We start from the raw sequence: 26133 nt of genomic DNA, 5'->3' as shown, positions 1-26133 counted from the left end.
AAATAATGAAAACCAGTCAGCACCTACTGTGCAAGGCCTGGGCTGTACTCCAGGATTGAAACTGTCAGGTTGGCAACAGGGCAGATGAACAAAAGGAGACAGACTCTGGAAGGGCTGGTGTCAAAGAGAGAGGAATTGATAGTCAGCCAGGGATACACTGACAATACTCCAAGGGAAATTTGGCAAGATGGGATGGACATCTCAGCTCTGGTGAAATGCTAGATCTGCACTGACTTGAAAAACAGAGTGAAAGCAAGAGTTCATTCAATACTCAAGAATAGCTGTGTGAAGCCTGAGAATAACTCTAGAAGATTCAATGTTGTTATGCTTTGATAAGAACAGAATGACGTCCTTGTAAAATCTAGGAAGGTCATTGGATAACACAATTAAATGTGTATGACAAAAACAATGTGCCATATGTTAGAAGTAATAATTTAAGCTATTCATAACCTTTATTGAAGAAAATTAACTAACTGCTGAGGACAAAGACCTGTTCATTATTGTAGGCAGGTCAGTAAAAACACTCTGTGCATTATGCAGCAGAAGGAACAAACAAAATATTAGGATATGAAAGTAAGAAGGAAAATGATACTGAAAATCTAGTGCCAGTAGTACAAGTCTCCTCTGGAAAAAAGCTCTTAGTTCTATTCATTTCATCAGAAAAGAAGAATAAAATAAAGGAAGATCAGAGAAGTCCAGAAGTGGTGATGATAGCTCTTGGACAGTCAGTCTTCCATTTCAAGAGAGATGAAAGCATGGAATTATTTAATTGTTTATGAAACATGTAGTGACTTGTGGGAGAGAGGTGATATATTCTCACAGAAGCAGAGACACCTGTCTGTGCAATATTCAGGTCTCCAGAGAAGTACAGGATATCAAGCTGACATGACAAGATGTGCTGATTGTCATATTGTAACTGACAATTGGTTCCATTCTGCTTCTGTCAAGGATATGATCCCTGGGCAGATGGGGGCTGGATCTCTCTCTGCCTCTTCCATTGATCAATGCCCTGTCCTTGAGGAGGGGCAGCACTGGTGCTGATGTGGGGACCCATACGTATGGGATGTCCTTTCTTTGTGAGAGAGAAGCAGGATCTCCAACAGAAACTTGCAGAAATTGGGAGAGGAAGGAACTCATGTGGACTGCACTGAAAACACCATCACCTTCTGCTCAGAAGAAGGTGCTTGGTGCTTCCCTTGTCTCATTTGGTGCTGTGAGTGCTTAGTCTGCTTGGAAACTGGTGAAGCCTAGAATTTCTGAAGACAAGGACCAGTTTTTTGCCTGTAACTGGACTTGATGGGTCAGTTTATGTGTCTTCTCACCAGCAGCCCAGCAAGCCTGCTCTGCTGATTAAAACCTGCAGCAGCTTTGATGCTTTCTTGATGATGAAAGGTGACAAAACGAACAAATTAATAGCTACTACTACAGCAGTAGAAGCAACTTAAACCAAAAATGTCAAAGGCAAGCATTTCTAAATGGAACTTGATAAAAAAATGGGAGTAATCTGATTTAGGATTAGATTTACTACAGTACCATATTTACAAGGATGTCCAGAGAGAAATCAAAACCCAAGCCTAGTGGATTTCACAACAGAGGCTGCACAAGTCAGGTCCAACTGAGATACTTCAGAAAAACCCATTAGGTATTTACTGGTGTTTGCAGATGCCTCAATTCCATTACAAATCTGGGTCTGAAATGGTTCTGAAAGATCTATCTGATGAGTCACAGAGGCTCCCAAAGGAATCAAGAAATGATCTTGCGACATTTTGGCATTGCGTGGCTGCTTTTCCAGACTGATTTAACCATCAGTTAGGAGGTTGCAGGACACACTAAGGATGGGACCAGGATATTTTGTTTCCCCAAGGTCCTCCACAACTCCTGCTGGCCCTGTGCACACCTGCAGTTCTAAATGCAGTTGTCCATAGAACACCAGTCCCATTATCTGCGTAATGCTTAGCTGATAGCAAACAGCACCTCACACAGATGTGCCATGGTAAAAAATAATGATTTGGCTCAGCGTGACCGAAGATTTGCATAGGAAAACATCATGTGAAATCTTGTCAAATGAAATTCAGGACAAATATATTTTTTAAAGTCAAACTCAAAAATGTGACCTTCAAGTGCCAGTTCCATTTTCAACTGTAATTACATTTTTTTTAGTGGGAAAAAGGGGAAACAACTCATTTTGAGTCTGTCAAAATGCTGGTTTGGACAGTGATGTTTCCATTAACTGCAATTAGTGAGTTTGATTAGCTCTAGAGTAGAAAAGAGATGACAAAATACTTTTTACCGCTAACATTTTCCCTTTTTCTGTTTTAAATCAAGACCCAGCTGTATGATGGTACCCCAACATATTTGTATGGCCCAAAGCATGATGTTGTAATATTAGTTCCCTAAAGTCCAAAAAATCTTTCCTACATGCAACTTCAGGACCTGGGGCATCCTGGAGTAGCCTCAGTCCCAGTTCAGTGCCATTCCAAACAGACTTAATCTGATCTGCAGTAAGTTTCTTCTGGGGAGAGATGGCTGGAGTGACAGCACCTCTCCCCTCCTTACAAATCCTGTAAGCATTAATTCAGTTCCTAGGAATCAGGACAAAAATAATGGTAGCAAAATGAAAAATAATGTCTGTGGAAAACCCCTAGATGCAGGCTATAACGCTATATAAAATCAAGGAGGCTTCTGACTAGTCTCTGCTCTGGTGATGTACAAGCATAGGACAGTGAGGATGGAGGCCTCTGAACTCCACAGAATGGAAAAAATCCATGGACAAGCTACAGGAAGGGACTGACTGATGGTACCTTATGCATGATAAACTCATCAGTTCAGAATGTTGCCTGTGTTCATTAAAATAAAAACTCATTAATTAGGGAGTAAGTTGATGCCATCCTCATCATACAAATAGAGGTCAAACAGCAGTATTTATTATGGTGGGCTCTAAAAGCACTAATCCAACACTGAACATTCAAATAAGGCTGAAAAACACAGGTGTTGTATTGGCAGAAACTAGAACATAAAAAATCCTGGAGAACAAAGAAGAAAAAAATCACCAGGCAATGTATTAAGGAGTTCCTTGTACATATTAAAATTGATAGATGTCATGTATGCCAGATCCTCATGATATTAAGGCTGTAAGAGACAGCTAAAGAGGATGGAAAGCTAAAGAGAGAGCTGAGGAGAAGCAGGAGAGCTAAATGAATGATATGTTAGTGCCCTTACTATCAGAAAAAAAGCCAGACATTCTTATCTCAAGGGCACTTGTTTTGGAACCATAATGTGACATTAACTGAGGTAGAAGGTCCTTAAAGAGGGATTAGAGGGCAGCCTGAGGAATATAAATTGGATCTAAAAGGCTGACAGAACCAGACAGTTCATCACAGCACTCCATAAGCAATAAAGAGAGCACTAATACAGTAGGTTTATGATATACACATAAAAATGCCACTGGCTTTGAATGATAAAGCCAATATGCTATCTAATCTTATTCCACAGCAACCCCAATCCACCTTTTTGCTACACCTGCGAGTGTAGTGCATTCCCAGCCCTGTGTCCAAAGTTCTGCTCCGTGTCAGCCTCTGGTGGGCTGCAACGGCTGCCAAGAAAAAACAATACTGTAAAAGGCAGAGGGATGTCCTCTGTAGCCAAAGGCTGGTTAGCCTGACATCAATCACAGGAAAAACAATGGAAAACAAGAGTTTAGGGCTGAGGAGCAATTAATACAAAACTATTGGTCTAAAACATAATTGCTGCCACCTAATAACATTAGAGGAATACAGATCTTCTTAAATTCAAGTTGGGTTGACAGACATAGCCCTTCAGAAGTGAAGTAACTGAGCTTTACACTTTATGTAACGTGGATCAAGAATTGCCCAACAGATATGAACAGAGGCAGATCATCAGTTCACGGGGAATTCCTCCAGCCTCAGTAACCATATGTTCATCAGTACTCTGGCAGCAGCTACAAAAGCACTGCTGGGAAAATTCGCAGAAAATTCATGGATTAAGGTAACGGTAAATAATATTCAAGAAAAAGCACTGGCCCCCAGATTGCTTTCAAACATCTGTGTTTAATACAGAGAAATTTGGGCCTGTGCATCAAGGCATAAGGAATTCACACCAGGCACAGAAAGGGTACCATCTGCTGCAAAGTATTACTGGCTACTAAATGTGACCTTTCCATTGCATGCAGTGGCATGGAAGGGTCAGGCACCTTGTGCTCCTACAAAAGAGGAAGTAAGAGGAGTATGCAAATGTGGGATTTTTTCACTGTCTGGCTGTGCTGAGTCTGTTGAAGGAACACTGAATACGTGCCAAAAGAAGGATGAGTGAATGGACAAGATACAGAACTAAAGCACAAAACCTACCTTATGACTAAAAGTCCACTCTGTTTAAATTATCAAGGTAAGACTGAGGGATAATTTGATCAATGTGCATAAATATTATATGGAGAAAAATGATGCATACTTCATCTGGACTTTTAAATCTAATAAAGCAAGCCCAAGTAAGGACCAATGAAACTAAAGGTCAGTAAATTCCAACTGGAAATCAGACACAATCTGTGACAAGAGATGTGGCTTGCCATGGATCATACTAATTAAAAAAAAGGTCTACTAGCCAGTATGTCTTTGGGGAAAATAAATCTTGCTAAACACAAGTTTGGCTGTCAAACACAGCCCTTCAGAAGTGAAATACCTAGGTTTTACATCCGATGTGAAGCAGCCCTTAGCTGGATCAAGATTACTTGCTTTCCTGAACGTGGCATAAATTTACATAGTTAATTATACAAAGGATTTCAAGCTGCATGATCATTTGGAAAGAGACCCCATTTGAACATTTTTTAGGTTTCTGTTAAGGTTTTGTGGGGAGGGATGGTCTCTGGACAGAAAAACATAATTGTACAGGTACAATGAAAACTAATCGTCAGCGCTGTTAGACGGTACTTTGTGCTGTGTGCTCCTGTCTTTACCTACAGCCATGACATGAAAAAAATCAGAGCCACTTAGTCTAGACTTACTGCCATAATTGCTTTGGTTTTCACTTGCAGCAAATATAATATGGAGAAATCCATTGGGTACGATAGCCCAGGTTGCTGTGTACTAACGTTGAGGGATCTATTGGCAGAAGTCCTAACTGAGTAAATGATGCTTTAATGCTCTTGGGACATTGCCACACTGCACAGTAACTGTTATGGTGAAGTATCTAACAAGATAGGGCTCTTCTTATTAATTTAGTTTAATATTAAATAATACATTAAAAATTGTCATATTATTAAAGCTACTAATAGATTCATAGGTTCAAGTGCTCAGTGTTTTCAGGTAGTATAATTCACATATGTTGTGTTGTGTAATTGAAGTCTGATTGAAATGATTTTTCTGGAAGGTGTTTAATGCCATCCTTACGCAGCTGTGCAGAGAACAATTGTGTACATGTGTCCCTTTACACCCCTTTGCTGTCACTTTCTTCAAACAGCCCTTTATGGATCAGTGTCTTCAAAGTCCCAGTGAGGTCTGAAACTGCATCCTGCACAAAGCACTGCTGATACTGCTTTGAAGAACTATTCTGCTCTCTAGACCAGGAGAATGCCATAACTTTTGACTGTAAATTCTTTCCTATTTGGAGCTATAGGATGAATTACTTCAATGCTTGGGTAAACTCTTTGTTGGAATGAGAACCAACAGATTCTGCACTCAAGGAGTCATTGCTTTTAACAAAACCATGGTAATTCATGAAACCTGGGTTCAATGCTTATTTATAATCTATTCAAAAAGTACTGTCCATGGGGGGAAAAAAAAGAGTCCCCAAGTTTCCTACAGTCACAATGAGTTGACTGAACTCATGCAAGTGTTTCAGACATTCAGAGTGGGCAAGCACAGTCATAGGTCCCATCAGTGGTAACTAACGTTCCAGGGGATTCAGTTACTGTGTCTGGGCACATGTTCCACTTGGCTACTGGCTTAAATCCATTTTTTCCATTTCCTCTACCAACGTGAGTCTTGGCCAACAAAGAAATCTCATGTCAAGACTTTGATTTTCAGTCTTTCATGTCATTCTTCCTACAGACACGAGTGAAAGTCCTTTCAGAGCAAAGTATTGCTTCTAGTCCCGTTGGAAGACCACTCTTATAATTCTACAAGACAAAGCACTCCCCATGCTGAAATATATGTAGAGACTTCTTAAACTGTAGATGGTAAATTTACACCATAAAAAGTAATTTGTTCTCATTCCTTCTAACTTGTGTGTGGAGCAACACCAGTCCTTCGTAGTGCATGAAAGTTCACTTTAGGGATAAAACTCTGTGGCTGGTTAGTAAAGCGTTTGTGAAGATGGCTGACTACCCATAAAAAAATGAAATAATAAACTATGCTATGATTATCATGCCTTTGAAGATAGCTTCAACCCTACCTTGGGATAAATGGAAATTTTTTATATATCCACTTGTTTCCTCATCCCACTTTGTGAGTGCTGTTAGGAAGCTCTCAAGGTGCCCTTTATCACCAGCTCCATTTGTGAGTAGTATCAGTGCCAGAAGAAACTTTACATTCTTTTCTGTAACAAAGACATGCTGTGTCTTTATAACAGATACTGGTGTCTGATGTCTTGGTAATTCAAGGGATAATTGTTATCTGAGGTTGCTACAGCGATATATTATAGGAGCATTTAATGGAGCCTTCCCTAAAATTCCCACTACAGGCTGCAAAACTGACTTTTCCCCAACTGACAAAAGAACTTCATAAATGAGCTTCATAAATATAAAAAAGTTCTTTTCAAATACAGCTTCTGTTGTAAAGCAGCACATAAGTGACTCTATTGAAAGTGACTTTTATGAAAAATTTAACGTGTTTAGGGGCAGACAAGAATACTGTGGGTTTGGTCATCAGGCAGTGTGTCCTACCCCAACTCAGAAGAATCTCAGCCATTCTTTACTTAGTAATTATTAACCATAACTCCTTTGTTGTATTTGCTGCATGCAGGTCATTCACCCTTCTTCTAGCAGCCTTGTCAGGGCCATTGTTTCCCAGCACCTTTTCTACTGGTGAGTCCAGTTAGGTCTTTCTCCTTTTAGCTGTAGAGACATCTAAATAATACTCCATCTGTTGTCTGCTTAGTGGAAGATCTCTCAAGTGATGCTCTCAGCTGATGGCAAGTTGTTATCTTCAAATTGATGAATAAGCAATTGTCTGTTGTTGCCCGGGGAGGGAAATATCTGTGTTTGCTCTATTGACCCCCAACATTTCTGTGCATGGCCCAAGTTGTGTCCCTCTCAATTCTGTCTCCCACAACAAAGGCACACCTCTTGCCTTCTGTTCACAACAAATACATCTTCAGTGCATTTGTGATGCAGAGTAGGGGAGGTTTTGCAGTTGCATGACATTCAACAGGTTCCTCTGTTTTCACTGAGATTCTTCCCAAATGACTAATGTTCACACCAGCCATAGTTAATAGAGGTTCTGATACTGTTTAATTCTGTATAGCACAAAGCAGCTGATTTTGAATTGTTCAGACAGGCCTCTATACTTTAATAGACACAAAAATTGATTAGATAAGCCATTCGGCTCAAAGGTCTATGTCATCTAAGGCATTATTTTCTTCTTTAAAGCCCTGCAGAATCAATTTCCAGCCAGGCAGACATGCCTAAATGTAAAGCTGGAGAAGGTGCCAATCCATTTTTGCCTCTTCACGATGCACATCACCAGCACTGAGGAAGGAACTGTTGGCTGGGAGGTGCACAAGTGTAATAAAAGTCTTTAGATGTTGCTAGGTGAAGTCAAATTGTATTTGATTTTATTTTGTGGAACAGCATATGGCAGCTTTTTACTAAGTCTGAAGTCAATCAGATTTCCAGGCATAGAAAAACGCAGGAGTATGTCTCTAACCTGTGAGTCATTAGCACAACACATATTTCAGCCCTTGCACTGTGCTTTGCCTTGGTGCCTAGAGGAGCTCTCATTTTTCATTCATGCCAAAGTTCACAGCCTCCAATTTAACAGCAACCTGCAAATTGTCTGGGAGACGACCCAAAGATGCTCTGCTCAATGACCCTGTGACTGCACATCTTTACCTTCTCAAATCCTTGGGAGCCTATCTTCCCCATTTAATCACAATGCTTTTAATGCAAGACACAAAGAGAGGCCCAAAGATGCTCATCAAGGATCCAGATGAATGGGCAGAAACCGAGTGAACTCAGTCCAAAGAAAAGGCAGGTCTTTCATCTTCTCACACATTGATAATATGAAGAAGTAAATATTTGCCCTGAAGGACAGATTAGGATTCCCTATTAGTTTTCTCCCTATTTTTTTGCAGGATCACACAATGCTTGAAGTGAGATAGAGACACCAGAGAGGCTCCTGTTAATGCTCAGAGGGGAACTGAAAAAAAGAGCAGGTGGACTTTTTCCTAGAAGTGACCACGGAAATAGCCTCATGAGCAGAGACCAAGGAAATGAAGGAACTTGAAGGAGCTGAGAAATCTTATGAGGGAAGATGTTAAGAAAAAGGGCTTCAAACCAGACTGTTAAAGAAGTTATGGAGGAACAGGCTGAAAATGCAGGGAATTTTGACAAAGAGGCAACATCAGTACAGCAGTTCTGAGCCGGTATCCCACCTCCTGCCGTAACTTCCTGCTTCCATTTTGTGGCTTATGGGAGCTTGTGTTTGGGCAAGTCCATGAATGAGAGCAACACACAGAATTAGCTCTACTTGATACGGTCTCCTGTAAAGTCACAACCCCTCAGCAGAAGACAGTGGTCTTGTGACAGCCAGAGGTATTGGAAACCCTTAGGAGGATTTTTTCTGTTGTACTATTTGCACTCATGCACTTCAATTCTTAGTGCTTTTTGTAAAATTTTGTCTTGCCCCAAAGCGACAGAATTTATACATTTTGTTCTGGATTGCTCTGCACATTTTTGTTACCTGAGAAAAACAGTGCAAAAAGTAATTGATCTGATCTTGTTCAATACTGTGCAGGACACAACAATGGCACATGCAGACAATACTGTCTGCCCTTTGCAAGGCATCTTGCAAAGGTGTGCACCTTGATTATCTTCTGCCTTGAAGCAGCACAGATTCTTAAGACAGCTCAGATGGCTCAAAGTAAGGGCAGCACAGACATCCTAATAAAATCTGCAATTGTCTGCAGAATTCTGAAGTGCCAGCTGTCCCATTTTCAGATAAAGGATTCTGAATTCCCTGGCCAGCTCTGCATGTGGAATGAGTGGCACAGGTTCCTTTGAGCACAGCCTGGAAGCCGTCCTGCCTGTTCACCAGCTCTGCCTGTGTCTGCATCTCTGCACATGCCAAGGCAGCTGGACAGTCCCATCTCCTGTGGAACTGCCCACAGCCAGCTTCAGAGGCACTGGTAAAACAAAAGGAAGCATGACTGGGTTTATGGACAGGATCTGTCAAAGATCACCGACTCAGGTGGAGAAAATGAGCAAACAGTTCCTTAAACAAGTAGCTATAAATAAGTAAATATGAAAAATGGTAGTATATGATATTTCAGCTTAGGAGACAGAAAAATCCTGCACTCCCCATCCTGAAATATATGTAGAGCCTTCTTAAACTGTAGATGGTAAATTCTTAATAGGAGAACTTCACTTAGTTTAACCAGCTCGCACTGATTCTCTGCTAGGCTGTCCACTTCAAACGACCTGATCACTGAGGTAAAAATGCTGGGTTTATATATGGACCTGCACAAGCACCCTCCACAAATGATAGAGAACACATCCCCCAAAAGATTTGTATTATAAGTACATAAAATTAACAATTAGCAGACAACAATAAAATCTCCTATGTGTTAATACTGTTGCCATTGAAAGGCAACAAAATTAAATGGTACATAATTAAATTGTGGAATGTACCATTTTTGCTCCTCAGCCACCGGCCCTGCTGGCAAGTGCTGCTCCGGACAGGAGCTCAGGCTAATGGAGCCACGAGTTCAGCAGGTTCACCTTATTTGTACCACACAGCACCTGGCCAGTAAGTGCAGACACTGTGGGCAGCTGCCCTCCAGTCACAGGTATGGGGGCCTCATAACACTGTCCCTGCTCTCTTGGGTCACTTCCCATCAAGAAAACCCAGAGCTGATTGTGAAAAAGGGAGCAGGCAGTGAACACTGGCAGAAGTACCACTGCAAATGAGATTGACTTTACTAGAATGATTTTCTTCTGCATGGTTGTGAGAAAATCACTCTCTGGAGATGCTGGAGGCTGCATGTTTGTGAGGTGAACTCATTACTCCCAGGGCTGAGGAAAGCTTCCTGAGGGTAATGAGCTGCAATGCCTAGTATGAAGTAGGTGTGCACACAAATTTGGCATTTACCTGCTATTCATGTGTTTGATTTTGAAACAAAGTGAAAAAAATGTGCAAGTAGGCTTGAAAGCCAACACATGTGATGGTGGTCATTATAAGTATAGCCTGATCCTTTGTAGCACTCCCTATTCCTGCCCAGCCAGGTTATTCTCTACATAATCCTTGATGCTGATTCCCTCCTCTCAGGCAAGTATGTATATCCAAATGCCTAGATCAGCAGGATGCCTTACATTTTGATGCATATATCCTTCAGCACCTGACAAGCAACACAGAAATGAGAGGTTGTTCTTCCCAACTGTGGAATCTTCAACAAACACATTATTTTACTTAGCAATGGCATGAATATCCAGCTCCACTTTCCAAGTTGACAAGGCATAAAGGAATGAACTACATTTATTCTGGATCGTTTTTACTGACAACAGTGAAAGCTAAATCTGTCTGTAACTTGCCCATTTCTACCAGTATTTTCCTGAAAAGCAGAATAGCTTTGAAAGACAGAAACTTCAGAGACAGCCAGCAATTGCAGGATTCCTCTAAATCAAGGTCAAACCCTGCACTCATCAACTCTGAGTAAAGTGGTTTTGTTAAACCCAATCAGGCACCTAGAGCAGTGCAGGTTTCCTATAAATGCCAAGACAAAGCCTTTTACTTTGATCTGGCTGATGTTTTTGAGTTAACTGAGACTAGACAGGAACCAAACTGCAGTTCTCACGTAAATGTGACCTGACATCTGCAGTTTGTGGCAAGGACAGACTTTGTTTTGGTTAGGCTATCCCAAAGAAAGGAAATTACCCATGCAAATGGAGAGGTGATTTCCCATTTATTCACCTGTGCTGTTCTGATTTCAGGCATGTTTGGACTCAAGCATTTTGTGACAATTAGAATGAGGCAGACAGAATTTGCTACATATTTGACATATCATCATTTGATAGTCCATGCTAATTGTGTTAAGAATGAAGTAGATATTAAAACCACAAAGTGAATACCACATTGGATAGCATGATCAAACACATAGTAGGGTATAGAGCATTCATAAAGGATCAGGAGACAAAATGCCAGAATATAATCCATGTGCCAGTGGGCAGAATGCATTGAATGAATGGGTAAATGGGACTAAGTCATTAGTATAATTTCATCAATTCACAAATACCACTGCCAAATCAAAGCAGCCATCTATTTTCTGCCCAGGAGCCACACATTATTTTCCTTCATTACTCAATCTTCTTTAGTTTGATCCTATATAAGCTTAAAACTGCGAGGAAAAAAATACAGCCTGTATGGAAAATTGTCATGGGATTGCAAAAGATGTAAAGCTTGCCAAAGAAAATGAACTCTAAAAACTGTTTTCCTTGTTTATGTGTTCTCTCCAGGCCCTCTTGTTTATGTAAGGCTCAATATATGATCAAGTTACCTTGCGTCAGCCAGGCTGTGGTAATTGTCTGTGTGTGCACTTTTGGCCCGCAGCAAATGCAAGAAAATTTAACTTGGTTTAAGCCTCTTTCACTGCAGGCCTAACCCAACTTACCTTACATTTCCTGTGGGGTGGGAGCATGCACCTACCTCACACACAGTCACACACTGCAACCCAGGAGCCTTATGCTATGTCTGAGACCCAGGATTATGAAAGGCACCCTAAAGGGCATTTGGGACAGCTTGTCTTTCCTTCTGCAGATATATTGCACAGGCACAAGAATGAAGGGCTTACCTGCCACGCCTCCACCTTCTTAATGTCTGCACAGGACCCATTGGTGAAGAGTCCCTTCCCAGGGGTACAGGTATAAATATCCTGCAAGGCATGGGCAATTGAATACACTGCCAAGTACACGTTATAGGATATCCGCAAGTGTGTGTAGTCCATGTACGGCGTCTCCACGCTCGTGATGTTCTCATCCCCTGTGCATGGAGGTCGGAAGGCAGATGTTCCATTTCCAGCTCCCAGCCCCTCTTCATGGCCCTTGTGGAAGGAAGTTGAAGCAGGAGAATTTTTGGACCCATCAGGGAGATAGCAGTTAAATGTCTCCTCCCAAAACTCCTTGGCAAAGCCGTTGTTGGTGGACTTCTTGGGATGCACCTTCTGCAGGAACTCACGAAAGCCTGGGATCTGTCCTGCCTTCAGTGCAAACCCAATGGTGCTGCCGATCACACGGAAGAACTCTGGCATGGCTATTAGGGAAGAGCTGGCCCAGGCCTCACTTGCCAGCCAGATCTTGCCAGTGATGTTTCGCCTGACAATCTCTTTGATGAGAGGCTCTAGGTCTGGGCCACTGGAGAAAACAACAATCACTCTTGCTGTGGAGTTCTGGATGACCTCTACCACCTGCTGGATCTCCTCTTCATCTGAGTACTGGGAGATGAGCTCGCTGAAATCAATGCAGATATCTCTCTCCTCCGCCTCTTCCCGAAACTTTTCAATCCCTGGCCGGCCATAGTCATCATCAGCTGCGATTGTTCCCACCCAGTTCCAGCGAAAGTACTCGATGATGTCTGCCATGGCTGTGGCCTGATGCTCATCATTGGGGATTGTGCGCAGGAAGGACTTGAACTGGTTCTTATTGCTCAGGAGGCGACTGGATGAGGCATAGCTGACCTGTCAGAGCACAGCAAACAAGCAAAACACACCATAAAGTGAAATGCCTAGAAATAAATTGCATCCATTTACCTAGCATCACTGTCAGCCTGTGTAACCCCAGATGGGGCAGGGAGGGAGCTGAGCACCACACTGGCAGCCCCATTTTCTTAGTCTGTGTTTGCAGGTGATCCACTCCGAGAGCCTGCATGTTCTTGTAGCTGTGCCTGTCCTACAGAGGCACACACACAGGAGCAGCTGCTCAGACCTTATGCCAGCTTATGCCCACCTGCAAGGTCAAGGATCTGAGAGAGAGAGAAATAGACACTAGATTGGAGGAATGGCAAAGATTTCTGTCAAATCCAGAAATAAAAAGAATGTGCCATCTAGATAAATGAGGGCAATGCACTTAATTAAGACAAACCACAGGTTTTCTCTATTCTGAAGCAGACATGAGACAGCACAGTGATACTGCCATCCTGAAGCTACTCCATCTGTCTCTCCTTGGATTTGACATCCATCCCCATTCTTAAACAGGCTCCATCAGGCACCATATGCCTTTTATATACAATCCCTGTCAGTTGGCATAAGAAGAATGTGATGTATATCAGCTCCTTTGATCCTGCAGAGCGTTATGGTAATGCTACTTTAGCAGCGTTTCCTGATTGCTGGCCAGAATAAGCAAAGAAGCCAGTGGGCATTCCTTGCTTTATAAGCCACCATGTTTTATGGTTTAAATTGGATTTTATTTCCTTTTCTAAAACTACCAAGAAATATTTTATTTTCCCTAATCAGAACAAGTGCCATATGCTCTTAAGTTATAATGTGAATTACCTACAAGTAGGAAGAAATCCATAAACTCCAGATAATAACTGTTTAAAGATCTCAAGAACTTCTAAAATGTATTTTGAGATTGGTATCTGAATTCTTTAAGACTGACTCTCATTTGAAAAAGTCTTTTATAAACAGTTCATTTTGTACAAAGTGGAAATTTACAGAAAACCTGATCTCCTCCTTAAACTCTGTTATTTAATGTTTCTGCAAGAAGAAAGAAAAGAAGGTCTTCCAGTGCAGTTTCAAGGGCCACAGGAGTAAACCCTCCTTTCACAGAGCTGTACTCCCCCCTGGACAGGCTCTTCCCCAGTGCTACTCTCAGCCCCTTCAACCTTTTGCCAAGAGGTACAGGCAATGTATCCCACTGCCACACGTGCTGTAAGGGGACACTGAGGTGGGGTACTGAGAAACAGAGCAGAAGTCATAACATTTTCATTGTCTACATCAACAGAATGAGTAATGAGCTGTACATTAATTGTAAAATACACCTTCAACTTGTACTGAAATGCAATGCCTAACAAGCCTGGATTTGCTAATGGCCTTGCTAAAAATGGCTGTGACAATTCTACCTGACTGCTGCCAGTCTAAAAGCCTGTTTTCAGTTGTCATGCTTCAACCACCTGGCTGAGACTTCGTTCCAGAATGGAACCTTTTGACATCTACCCTTTTCTGCAGCCTCTAGATAAGGCTACTGCCTCACAGGACAAATGTCATTCTCTGTTTAAAGAGAAAGTCTGCAAACTGCAAACATCTCTTATGTTCAGTTGAACTCACCAACCCTTCTCGACTGCCCTTGTTCACCTGGTAATGTGGTGTGTAAATCAACAATGCCTCATAAGATGTCATCAGGGTGTTTATTACATGCCAACTTCTAATGCCACTCTGGGCAATACCCAGATATCACATCTTAAACCATTCCTGCCCTGCTTAGAGACCAAATGTCCAGTTTTTCAGACTCCTGCAAAGAAGTCAGAGTGATAAGACTCAACAGACAAGATATATTACTGTGCACAGGGCAATCCTTCCTTCTTCATTCATGATGCAGATGGGAATTGGAACCCTGGGTGAAGCAAAGTTATATCTCTCAGGACAGACTGAGAGCACATTGTGACACAATCTTGTTATAAGGCCTCTTGTGAGCTCTGGCACCTGTATCAATTTTAGAAGAGGAATTGGAAGTGTTAGGCTATACAAGGTAACACTTAAATGGATAAGGCCAAGCATTTTTTCCAAAGGTGACTTCAGTGTAGAAATCTAAAGTCAAGAGCAACAATGTTAAGCCAGCCTTGTACTTTGCTTAAGGTCTTGGCAGAGCAACAAGCCTCTTAAACAAAAGGATGGGACCATGGAGGCTGGCACTGGCCCCAGCAGAGTCAGAATGCAGCCCGAAGGATGCTGTGACACAGGAATTGGTACAACCACATCACCGCACGGAGGACCTCAGGACAAAGGGGCATATCCATGTGATTTCACAAACCTTGTTTTGGGTCCCCTAGGGCAAAAGAAAGGCAAGTCAGCTCAGAAGAAACCTCCACAGCACCTGATCAGCATAAGCAACAACTTTACAGGTCACCTACTTGAATGATCAGAGATGGTGAGAGACCTAAAGAGCAGCTGGCAGCGATTGAACTCTGCATGGAGTGGGCTCTCTGTGGGAGCTGGGCCAGACCAGAGAGTCACCACTGTGAAGTAACAGCACAACTAAGCTGTCAGGTCTGGCAACTGTCATTGGCTGACCTAAAACACCTGTATTCACAGATTAAACCACTCTAGAGGACTTCAGTCCTCCTAGACTAAGCTGCTGTTGGCCAAATGTTGTTACTGGCTGCTCAGTAACACTTGTATTTGGGGACTGCAAAGTGCTAGCAAGACACATTTCTATCATAACAACACCCACCCCCCTCCCAACCCCCATTTTATTGTTTCTCTCCTTAAAGTTCTATTGGAAATGGCAAAGATTAAGTGATCTTTACTTAACCTCTGCAGAGTAGAGAAGCAGGCCACTTCTTGTAACCTAAACAAGTGAGGTGGAACCATACCTGAGGTATGTAAAAGAGTCCCAGCAGATTGGCCACAGCAGTGGAGATGCCAGAGCCAGTTGCTCCCACGACTGCAATGGTGGAAGGGATATGTTCTGAGCAGTTACAGAATTCGTCCAGGTTCAAGGAGTCTATCTTGTTCTGGGCCACAAAACTCAGTGTGGCCTCCAGGGCTTTTGAGACTGTATTGCAAGTGTCAAATATCCTGTATCCCAGGGTCATGTTGGGAAGGAGAGTTGGGCTACTGTTTATTTCTTCTATGGCAAAGATCATAGCCTGGAGCCAGCGGAAGCCTCGGAAATTATACCTGGGGGAGCAAAATTAAAAACAAAATAGAGTGAGAAGGAGGAAATCCAAGAAGAGGAGATCAGGAATGAGGCAAAGACAGAGGGTAAAATTCCAGATACAAAAAGGCAAAAGCAACTTACACTATTTCTTTCATCCTACTAAATTTGGAAAGTTTTGCTTTTGTCTCCAGTGTTTACAGAAGAGGCGCCCTTACGCTATGAGGTTTAGTTCTGGCTCTCAACTTTTCAGTTTGGGACCTCACTCCAGAGGTGAAGTTTTCTAAGTCCCCTAAAATCTGGGAAAGTTGAAAGACAGCATGTGTGGACTGATGACTCTGGCCTGCCCCTTGTGCTCAGGACCCTAAACCTGATCTTGTGATCCCTGAGGAAATGGATCACTTGTGATCCTCTGACTCAAAGCTACACTTACCAGGTTTGCTTCCAGGCTCCTCTGACATGTTTCTGAATGCAGATGGCAGTGTCTGCTAAGCCTGTGCTGATGCTGCCTGGGACTTAGGCTCAGGGATACTCCTGGAGTGTGTCAGCTCCTCTTGGCTTTGGGCAGGCAGAGCACTGGCATGCTTCTGGATGCAGAGGTGCCTGGGAGCTCTGCTCAGGGAAATTCGGCCTCACATGACACACTTCACTTTGTGAGAGAGAGCACAGCCGCACTGTTCATACCAGAGAACAGAGATAAGCTATAAATACAAATCCTGGTGTAAACTGGTAACTCATTTATTAGATACTTCAGTGCCTTCACTGAAGGAGTAACTTTTCTCATTATTATGGTGCTCTCACACATTTGGTTTAGACATGAACTCAGAAGATGCCCCCAGAGCTGGCCTGTGAAACTGAAGCTGTTTTTTTGAAGCCTTCTCTTGTCCCTAAGATGGAGAAGCTGAGTTTTCTGATTGTCTCGCACCTGTGCATGGAGCTAACCCGGAGCTGTGTATTGGTGGCAAATGTGCTGCAGGAGCTGGGAGTCCCTGTTTATGGCATCAGTAGGCAGGCAGTGGAAGAATCTGAAGCAGGATGATTGCTTATCCAAAAAGGAGAAAAATTTCTTTGAGGAAAGCAGGAGGAAGAAAGTACCTTTGACACGTTATTCTGAAGTTTTACTGTGTTTTCTCCTATAAAGCTGCCCTGGCAACCAGTTGTGTGCCTGAGGGGCTGCTGTGTTTTAGGGCAATGCAGCTAGAATGGCAGAAACTTTCATGAACTGAAACCTGTCCTTCCTTGGAACGCACTATGGGTCAGGATACCAGTTAGTTGGCAGTTTTGTGCTGAGTTGCAGGTGAAAACAGGAAAGTATCAATGCTGTTATGCTTGAGATCCACTGGGAAAGGTGATGGGCCCCAAAACTGGAAAAGCCTGGGGAAATAGCCTGCCCAAGAACAGGTTCTATATGAAATGGTAAATTGTAAGTTTCACATGAGTTACATTTTGAAATGCTTAGGGAAATGTTTCCATTACTAAGGTGAAGATTTTAAAGACAAGCTTCATGAAATTGCAACCTTCCAGTCTCTGAGGTATATGACCTGAACATTTTTAATTGCTGGACTAAATTAATTGCTTCCAAAATTGATGTTAGCTATGTCTGACTTTTTCAAAGCTGAATGAACAAAGCCACATTACTTCCATTCCATGAGTTTTATCTGATTCATCTGGGATCAGAATTTCTAAAGATATCACATCTAAGGTTTACCTTTAAGTCTCAAAAACTTCATTTATTCAACTTGACTTCACCTCTCCAGACATCTTTGGCCAAATTCTAAATGAGGTTCAGCTCTGAGGTTGTACCTCAAAGCCCAGACAGCACAATTTCAGTACAGATCTCCTCAGGTCAGAAAGTTTGAGTCCTTAGTTATAACTTATTACCAAAGAGACAGTTAGCTTTATTAAGATTAGCCTTTAGAAGCATGGGAATGTGGGTTACTGATACAAGTAATTTGGTAATTTAGAATACTTTTTGGTCTAGTTTCAAACCATTAAGAGATGAGATGCAATGAGAGAGCTCTGAAATAAAAGGGCAAGTCTCAGAGGGATTGAGTCAGTGAGTGCTGTGCACAGGAAGAAGATGTGTTCAGCACACAGTGTTACCTCACGTGGTCAGTAATGCACACTGGGATAAATGGAAACAAGGAAGGGGTTTGTGACACTTCTTTTTAAAAAGCTACACATGTTTACAGATATTTTTAATATGAATAGGATTTGAAGCAAGGAGCCATATTCAGGCTCCTGATGTAAAAGAGAAAAATTTGATTGCATTTTCTATGTTTAAAGGGAAGACTACTGAGAATCTGGGAAGTTCAAAGATACCACTATACTACTGGGAAAAGCTTCACACATTTGAATATATGTAAAAGCAAATTTAAACCTGCTCACTTTAAATTATGCAGGCAAAGTATGACACAAAATTATTTTACCTGCTTGAAAGGAATTTGGCTTTATTGTTTTTAAATGCCACAAGGTGGTATCTTCAGAGAGGGTATCTTTGAAAGCAGTGAACTGGATTGTCTTATACTTCACTTCAAAGAAATATTTGGCATTTAATTCAGTAAATGCAGACTAAGGCCCATGATAGGCAATTTATTTTCCTTTTTGACATACGCTCCTGATTAGTGTATATTTACCATATAAGGCCTCTACTTCATGTACTTGCATTTGGATTAATTTTATTTTGGAGGGAAAGCAGAGTAGGAGCTGTTTTCTGGGAGCCAGACTCCAAAATATTTTTGAAATGCTTTCAATAATTTATCTTGAACTAACCTAGGCAGGAGACATGCGGTTCTCTTCACTTGCACCTCTCCTGATAGCACCATCAGCAGCTTAGGAGGACAGGATCAGGTGGGACAAAGACAGCACCCCTCACTCTGCCTGCTCCAACACCTGATAGAGCTTCAGACAAGCTCTCTTTTAGTCATCTGAGACAGTATTGTAATCAGTTCTGTAACACAGATATGGTCAGACAAAGGCAGTGCTGCCAGACTGCTGTAAATGAAACAAGATTCTTTCAATTTCTATGAATGGATATTTTGTGGATAATTTCTCTCCCACTGTACTGTAAGATCCCAGCAAGGGGCTGCAGATAGGTTCCTCTTGGCTTGGTGTGTACATGAGGGATTGCTAAGAGCAGCCTTTGAACCTGGCAGTAGGTCCCACTGATGCAGCTGACCTCCTGCGCTATGCTGCTGCTGTGATTAATATGATCAGTCACTGGAATGCTCTATCAACCATGCAGAAATCTGACTGGTAATTTCCACAAAGAAACTGTACAGGATTTACTATCAGAAACAAGCTTTCATTAGATTTCCAGAATATTTAAATAGCCACTGGTATTTTCTTGGTGGAAAAGAAGCAGGCTCCAAAGCTCATTTTCGGCCATATTACTTTACAGGTATGTTCACATAGTCTTACATTTTAACATTTCTGAGATGTGGTGCTATGAAAAGTGGCCATTAAGCTCTAAATGAGATTTTAATGTGAATAATTCAGAGCCCACAGGTGCAGGTGGGAATTTTTATTTACACTCCTTCCTTAAAGGTTCCCCTTCTGATGCCTGTTCTCCCACCTCTCAGAGTATTCAACCCACCGATCTTTCTCTTCCCAGGGAGGAGCACAAACAGGGAGAGAGAAATCGGGAACAATACCTCACTGTAACTGTCACATCTGCAGAGCACAGCTGTGCAGCAGACCAGTTTGCTAGATACCAAACATGTCTGTCAAATGGTGCTCAGGATGGCTTAAAAGTCTGAGTAAATGTTTCAAAGCAAGGCTATGTAAATTAAGGGACACAAAGCTCTCTGCATGGTTTAAGTTCCTCATAGCTCCATCCCCTGTTCGTTTGTACGGTTTGGTCTTAACAGCTCTTACTGTTTGGATCCGGCAGGGAAATTGGTCCTGATTCTTGCTAGTCTCCATAAAGAAATAATTCACAGCCTCATGTGTATTCATGACCTTCATTTATCATACTTGCAAGGGACTAAGCAATGGAATATGAAGGAAAAAGAGGAGAAAGTGATGTGAAAGCTCTGAATGCAGCTTTCTCTTACCCTCCCATATCTGACAGGTACTTACACTCAGAAATGGTGGCAGAGCCTGCGTATGTCTTTCGATCACACCAGCACCCCTCTTTCTCTAGTAGCTGCATGCACATACTAATTTCTCAGTTCTTTCTAGATTTCCAGTACATTAATTGCATGTTATTGCTGCTACTACCACTGTTATTTCTAAGCTATGCAAAGGGGAGACCTTCAGTCATTTGCTGAATTCCTGCAGTCACGGGTGTAATGAGTTGCTTACCAGTCTTACAATCAAGGACTGTGGGCAAGGGGAATTATGCAGAACAAAGAAAATAAAAAATTAAAAAATTACAATTCAGAAGGTGAATGGAAGAGAGAGAAAAGGATGTAATTTCATCCTAGGGAAGAAATTCTAAATATCTTGTTATACATTCAGGTCTGCAAAGGGATTAGCAAATACATCTGCAAGAGCTAGAATTAAAATTCTGTTCTCTCAGATGGACAGAGGAACTCAGTGGGCTAGAGTCCTGGAGCCATGCCCTGTGAGTCTTGCACTAGGACATGGGGACAGTGTCTCACCACAGTTTCACAGCTTGAAAGCTTTGTGTCACAGTGTGGGACCTTGGCTAGACTGATGATCAGAATACAGGAGTACTGCTAATCTCCCTGAAATCAAGAAAGGGCAGAGAAATCAGGTTATGAATAGGCTTCTGGGGGTGCTGACAGGGAATGGAATGGGGGTCAGGGCTTGCTGGTGCTGTGCTTAGTCTCTGCCTCTACTGCACACATCAGATATGCATCAGCAAATGTTATAAGGAAAGTTGCTGCAGCAGCACCTGAGGCATACAAAGATAGGAAGTGTATTTATATCAAGTGCAGGATCCGTGATTGCTGAAACAGTAAACAGGAAACAAAACTGCTCTCGCTTTGTGTATTCCTTTCTGACATTTGGTGTGGCAAAATCATGAGTATATTTTCACTTCGGACTCCACAACTCAGTGTTTAGGGCACAAGGATGCATTTTCAGGAGCAACAGCACAAAAAGAATGGAGAACAGATTGTGACTGTTCCCTTTTCCTTTCAATGCTGAGTTATGTATGTGGTTTCTGAATGATCATGTGCCAGGCATGCACGGTAGGTTCAGGCCAGTACGTTTGCTGAGCTGGAGAGAAAGGTGCTAAGCCACCTAAAGAGCATGAAGAACATAAAAACTGGAAAAGTGGAGAGAAAGTTGTCCTATCCATTGGGAAGCCCAGTTTGGGAGCATAGGGATGGCACTACACACAGCTAAATGTGTGGGAAAATGTCCAAACAGCACAGATCAGGTTGAACAGTCCTCAAAAGAGAGGAAAACCATGTTATCTTAAGTTGTTTGATACTGAACTTTAAAACAAACCACCCACAGGGTTTCAGTGGGATCCTTAGGTCTTGTCGTGGAGCTCTTCATATGGTCTGATGACTTGCTGGTGTGAGAGAGCATGAGGAGAGAGAGGATGCTCATACTCCCAGAGTGATCTGGGTCTAATTTTCTTACGTGATATGAGATACATTTTTCTATGTAGTGAAGAGATTAAAAGCTGTATGCAGCTGTCTGAAAAGGGGGCAGGCATAAAACTCAGCTTTGGAAAGATACAGCAATGCTGGAGAAGGCTCAGAGAAGGGCAACAAGGGAGTTAAAGGTATGGGACAGATTTAGCACCTTTGGTTTGACCGTGTACAGTCACATTTATGCTTCTTTATTGGATTTCCTACCCTACAGAAGTTTTTGACACTACAAGACTTGGGAGATTTACTTTGTGAAGAAACTAGAACATATATTTTTTTTCTCCCCCCAAAAATATAAGTTTGATAATTCCAGACCAGTCAATTGCCTGGAACTTAGGAAACTCACATGTGATAATGTGAGATTCTACCAAATACCTTGAAGAATGTATTGGACTCCTAGAATCAGCATGCACAACCCTGCCATGGGCTAATGCCTGATCACAGGGTCCAAAACCAAAAAGGACCACCATGGTTGTGTTGAGACATTTCTGTACGACTCCAGCAGGAGGAATTTTCTGACTTCAGTACTGCTTAAAATAGAAAATCCTTTCAGGAAATACATCTGCTCCCAATTTGACCAATAACAGGGAATACACACAAACATTCCCATGTATTTATCATCGCCATTATTAAAACCTGATAACTCAATCCAACCTCTTTTGAATTAAACACTTCCTGCAAATGGACATTTTCTGGTAAAGATGTGTGCAATGAAGTAACTTCCAGTCATTTCTGGTCCAATCATCCCCTTGTTCCTTTTGTAGTTTCTACTACCTCTGCAGCTAGATCTCTGACCTTCATTCTTTCTCCAACAGCATTATGTTATCAACTCACAATTCATCCAGCTCCCTGAAGGATATATGCCACAAATGCCTGCCTCCGCAGCCACTGTTTTTCTCTTTTGCACCTGCATGTTCTTGGTGCAGGGGTAAGAAGAACAGGGATTTTAACCAGGCAGATTTCAGCTGGAAGATACCTTTTAGCCGACTGAATGCCACCCAGAACGATCTCCCATTGTGTCCTTAAAACAGCTAGTCTGGCTTTTCAGGATTCTCCTGTTGTTGGCAATGCTACCTCATTAACATGCCTTTTGGCAACCACACACTTGTAGTACTTGTGGCAGAACATTTTCCAATGATCTCTTCCAATAATGTGACCATGTCAAGACAGTCACTGAAGCTGATCCAGACTCGACAGAAATGAAAGCTGTTTAGTTTGCAAATATCTGCATTGTCCTCCCTGCCAGCTGGAGCAGGAGAAGAAGACAATGGAGCTGAAAACATGCATTGCTTTCCAGCATTCCACTTGTAAAGTGCTGCATTTGGGAAAGAAAAAAATGCTGAAAAGCTGGCAGAGATTCTTGCCCCATGAAGTAGACGTTGCACATACATTTATTTCACAACTTTCCTGTGCACACACAGAAGAAGCCAAAATGATCCCAGCTTAATTACACTTGTGTGTCCTCCCTATGACAGTTGTTTAGGCAACTAATCAGTTTGTAAAGTCTTAGAAGATGACAGGCAGAACTGGATAAAATATTATTTCTAAGCTATTTTGCCATGCACTACTTTAATCAAATGAACTAAAGGGCATTATTGGTAATTTTCTGTCCTTCTGCTAGGAAAGATCATTTTCCGATACTATTCAAATGTTCCCTGTGAATGGCCAGATATATCAGTATATTAATATTTTGGCAGCTCCAGGTAGCTGGCCTCTTTTAGTGTCCAAATATTGTTTATGTTACTGTTTAACAGCACACTTGTTTTTTCTATTATTTACATCATCCCTTCCAATTGCAAGCATCAGATTACAGACCATGTTTACACAATTTAAAGTCAAGAAATGTAAAGACTTCCTCACCAGAACTTTTTATTTCCCTTTTACTAGCTTACCTTATACACTCCACTGATTCTGGCCTTGATTTTAGATCCTGATCTTTAGCAGCCACTCCAAAATGAATGGGGAACAATCCTCCAAGAATAATGTCTCCCTTCTTCTGTGCCCGTTGGTTTGGCCCATAGGCAGCAGTGTTCCAGGTAAACAGCAAAAGAATCAAGCAGCAGCTATATGAAGTCATTGTTCCTCTTTTCACCAGGGGGTTATAGGATGCAAAATTGGAAAAGATGATGTAAGAGAGCAGATGTTGAAGCTTTTCCTTTCCTTAATACAGCACGGAGAGGATTTGGGGCACATGTTTGCAGGGAGATAAGCAACAAGGTGGGTGCCACAGTGCTGGTGCTTCTCCCTCTGGCTTCTCCATTGCAAAACAACAATTCAGCTGCCCTTCTTCCTTCATAACTGAAGTATTACGGAGACCCCATCTCTGCGAACTGTAAGAGAAAGATTTGAAAAGTGATTCCAGCTATACACCAGGACCCCACTTTGCCATGATGGTTCTGCTTTGTCAAACCAAGCCCTCAATATGCCCCTGAAGCTGCCCCCGCTCAACAACCCACCTGGGACATATCACAACCTTGGCAAAGTCAGCCAGGCACCCCGGTGACACCAGCCACACCTCCTCAATGTCAGATGCCTGTTTTTCTGCTGCATACCCAATGTGGGTTGCTAAATCTTCCTACGGTTCTGTGTGACTCTGGCCATAGCGGATGCTGTAAAACCTGTGATCAATGTCCATGAGTAGAGCACACTAGGAGACCTGGGTGGGCAACTGGGGAATAAGGAAGCATCAAAAATAGTAAGAATCAAGCCTTTCTCTTAAGCAAGTAACCATAATAATCTTTTAGTGTTGATCCATCATCTCCTGGCCATTGATCATTCTTAACCCTCTGGTTTGAACTTATCCTTGCTGAAAATAAAACTGGGTCACCAGAAAGAGTTCTTCCATGTTCAAAAGGAGAAAGAATTCCGGGGAAGCATTTGAAACCAAGATACTTCTCCATAATAAATCATGAAGGCTTGAAAGGTTTGGTAATCACACCATTGAAAGCTAAGCTACAGCAGCCTTTGAAGCCTGTTTCCTGGGGATGAAAAATAACTGCAGCTTCTCCATGCTCAATACATTTTCCCTGCAGCACATCTACAGGCCTCCCAAATGAAGAACTAACTTAATTATGGCATATGAAAATGACTATGGCTACAGGAGAGGAGATAGCACAGAAAATTCACAATTAACAGCTCTTCAGCCTATTTGAAACAGGTCTAAAAGCTACTAGTAAAAATCTGAAGTTAGTCAAATTTAGAGGAGAAGCTAGGCATAAATTGCTAATCCTGAGGACAATTAATTTCTGAAGCAAGTCATCAAGAGTTTTTAAGTGCTGAGAACCTTTTTATGAGGATGACTTATTATCACTAAATGCACCAAGATGGATTTGATCTTCACCTAGGTCAAAAAAAGAGCTACTTCAGGGAAAAACTGTGATCACGAGGCTTCTTCTAATAGCCTGTCTGGATGATCATGCATGTTGCATGACCACCAAGCATGTAGAACTCTTTCATACATTTTCATTACAATGAAGGTCTGGAAGCAGCAGTCAATGAGAGAGGAGAGACAAAGCTCCTGTTATTCTCATGCCTCTGTGGTCACTGCACTTAGACAGCTGGGCAGACACTGCAATTCTCTGTGGCGGGTCCACTCTAAACTATTCTTTGGCCCTGGCTTGAACAAGTGCATTTTTATTGGCAAGGGCAATCAAATCTTTGGCTAGATATCCAAATATGTCTAGGTATTGGCATGGGGCCCTTTAACAGCTGGATGATAGAATTTTAACCAGAAACAGGACTAGGAAGGGACAGAGCTGTGCAACGAGTGAGTGTCCTGAAGGTCTGGGTTTTGATCTTTCCTGGCAGATGGACAGTGGTTTTGGCTCCTTCAGTCCACAACAGAATAAAGAACAAAACACTTTTCTATATTTCAGTCAGAGAAATGTCATCTTCCTCCCATCACCTGTGGTTTCAGGAAAGATACAAACACTAGTGAAGTGCTGATACAGTGTCCTGAGGTGAGGACCAGCACAGGCAAGGCCAGCACTTAGAGGTGAGACGTTTAAAAGAGGGAGAGTAATTTCTGAAGAGACACTGCAAAGGCATGGGGTGGTCTGACTAATGCTATTTAGCCCAGCTCATCCCCTCCCCCAGCTCCCTCTGGGATGGCAGGGACCTGGGGAACTGCATGCCCCGACAGGTGCAGGGATGGGGTCTCTGGAGAGTGGGCAAGGAACCATGTGTGGGACTTATCCAAGGTGGGATGGGATCAGTGACTCCCCCACGTATTGTGGCAAGACCACAGCCTGCTGATTTACTACTCTATTTTTCTGCTTTTACTTTAATAAGGCTTTCTTTTGCCTTTGGGGTTATTCGCTTATGAAAAAGGAAACTATTTCCATCAGCAGCAGTCAGACAATATAATTTAGTTTGCTGGGATGCTGTGGAGGGGTTTGGGCTGATGCTACTGAATATTTAGGAGCTCTCACCACCAGACAGTACATGGCTGAAGTATGAAATGTGGAAAAAGTAAATTCACATTCTTATTTCTCTTTTCTCACAGCAGACAAAGTAAAAAGATCCAAACTGGTA

General features: G+C 42.2%; 1 protein-coding gene across 1 annotated transcript in view; it reads right to left on the bottom strand.

Annotated features, from left to right (window-relative positions):
* Positions 1-23677, bottom strand: part of CASR (calcium sensing receptor) — a gene marked incomplete at both ends in the record, with an annotated part of 39906 nt that extends 16229 nt beyond the window's left edge. The window contains 3 exons of the mRNA XM_082278474.1: positions 12013-12894; positions 15747-16053; positions 23493-23677. Coding sequence (XP_082134600.1) covers positions 12013-12894; positions 15747-16053; positions 23493-23677 — 1374 coding nt within the window. The remainder of the gene's footprint in view (positions 1-12012; positions 12895-15746; positions 16054-23492) is intronic.
* Between the last annotated feature and the right edge of the window lie 2456 nt (positions 23678-26133).

The sequence above is a fragment of the Coloeus monedula genome, assembly GCF_965178545.1.
Source record: "Coloeus monedula genome assembly, chromosome: 3".
NCBI classification, from domain to species: Eukaryota; Metazoa; Chordata; class Aves; order Passeriformes; family Corvidae; genus Coloeus; species Coloeus monedula.
This window is presented reverse-complemented; position numbering and strand designations above follow the sequence as displayed.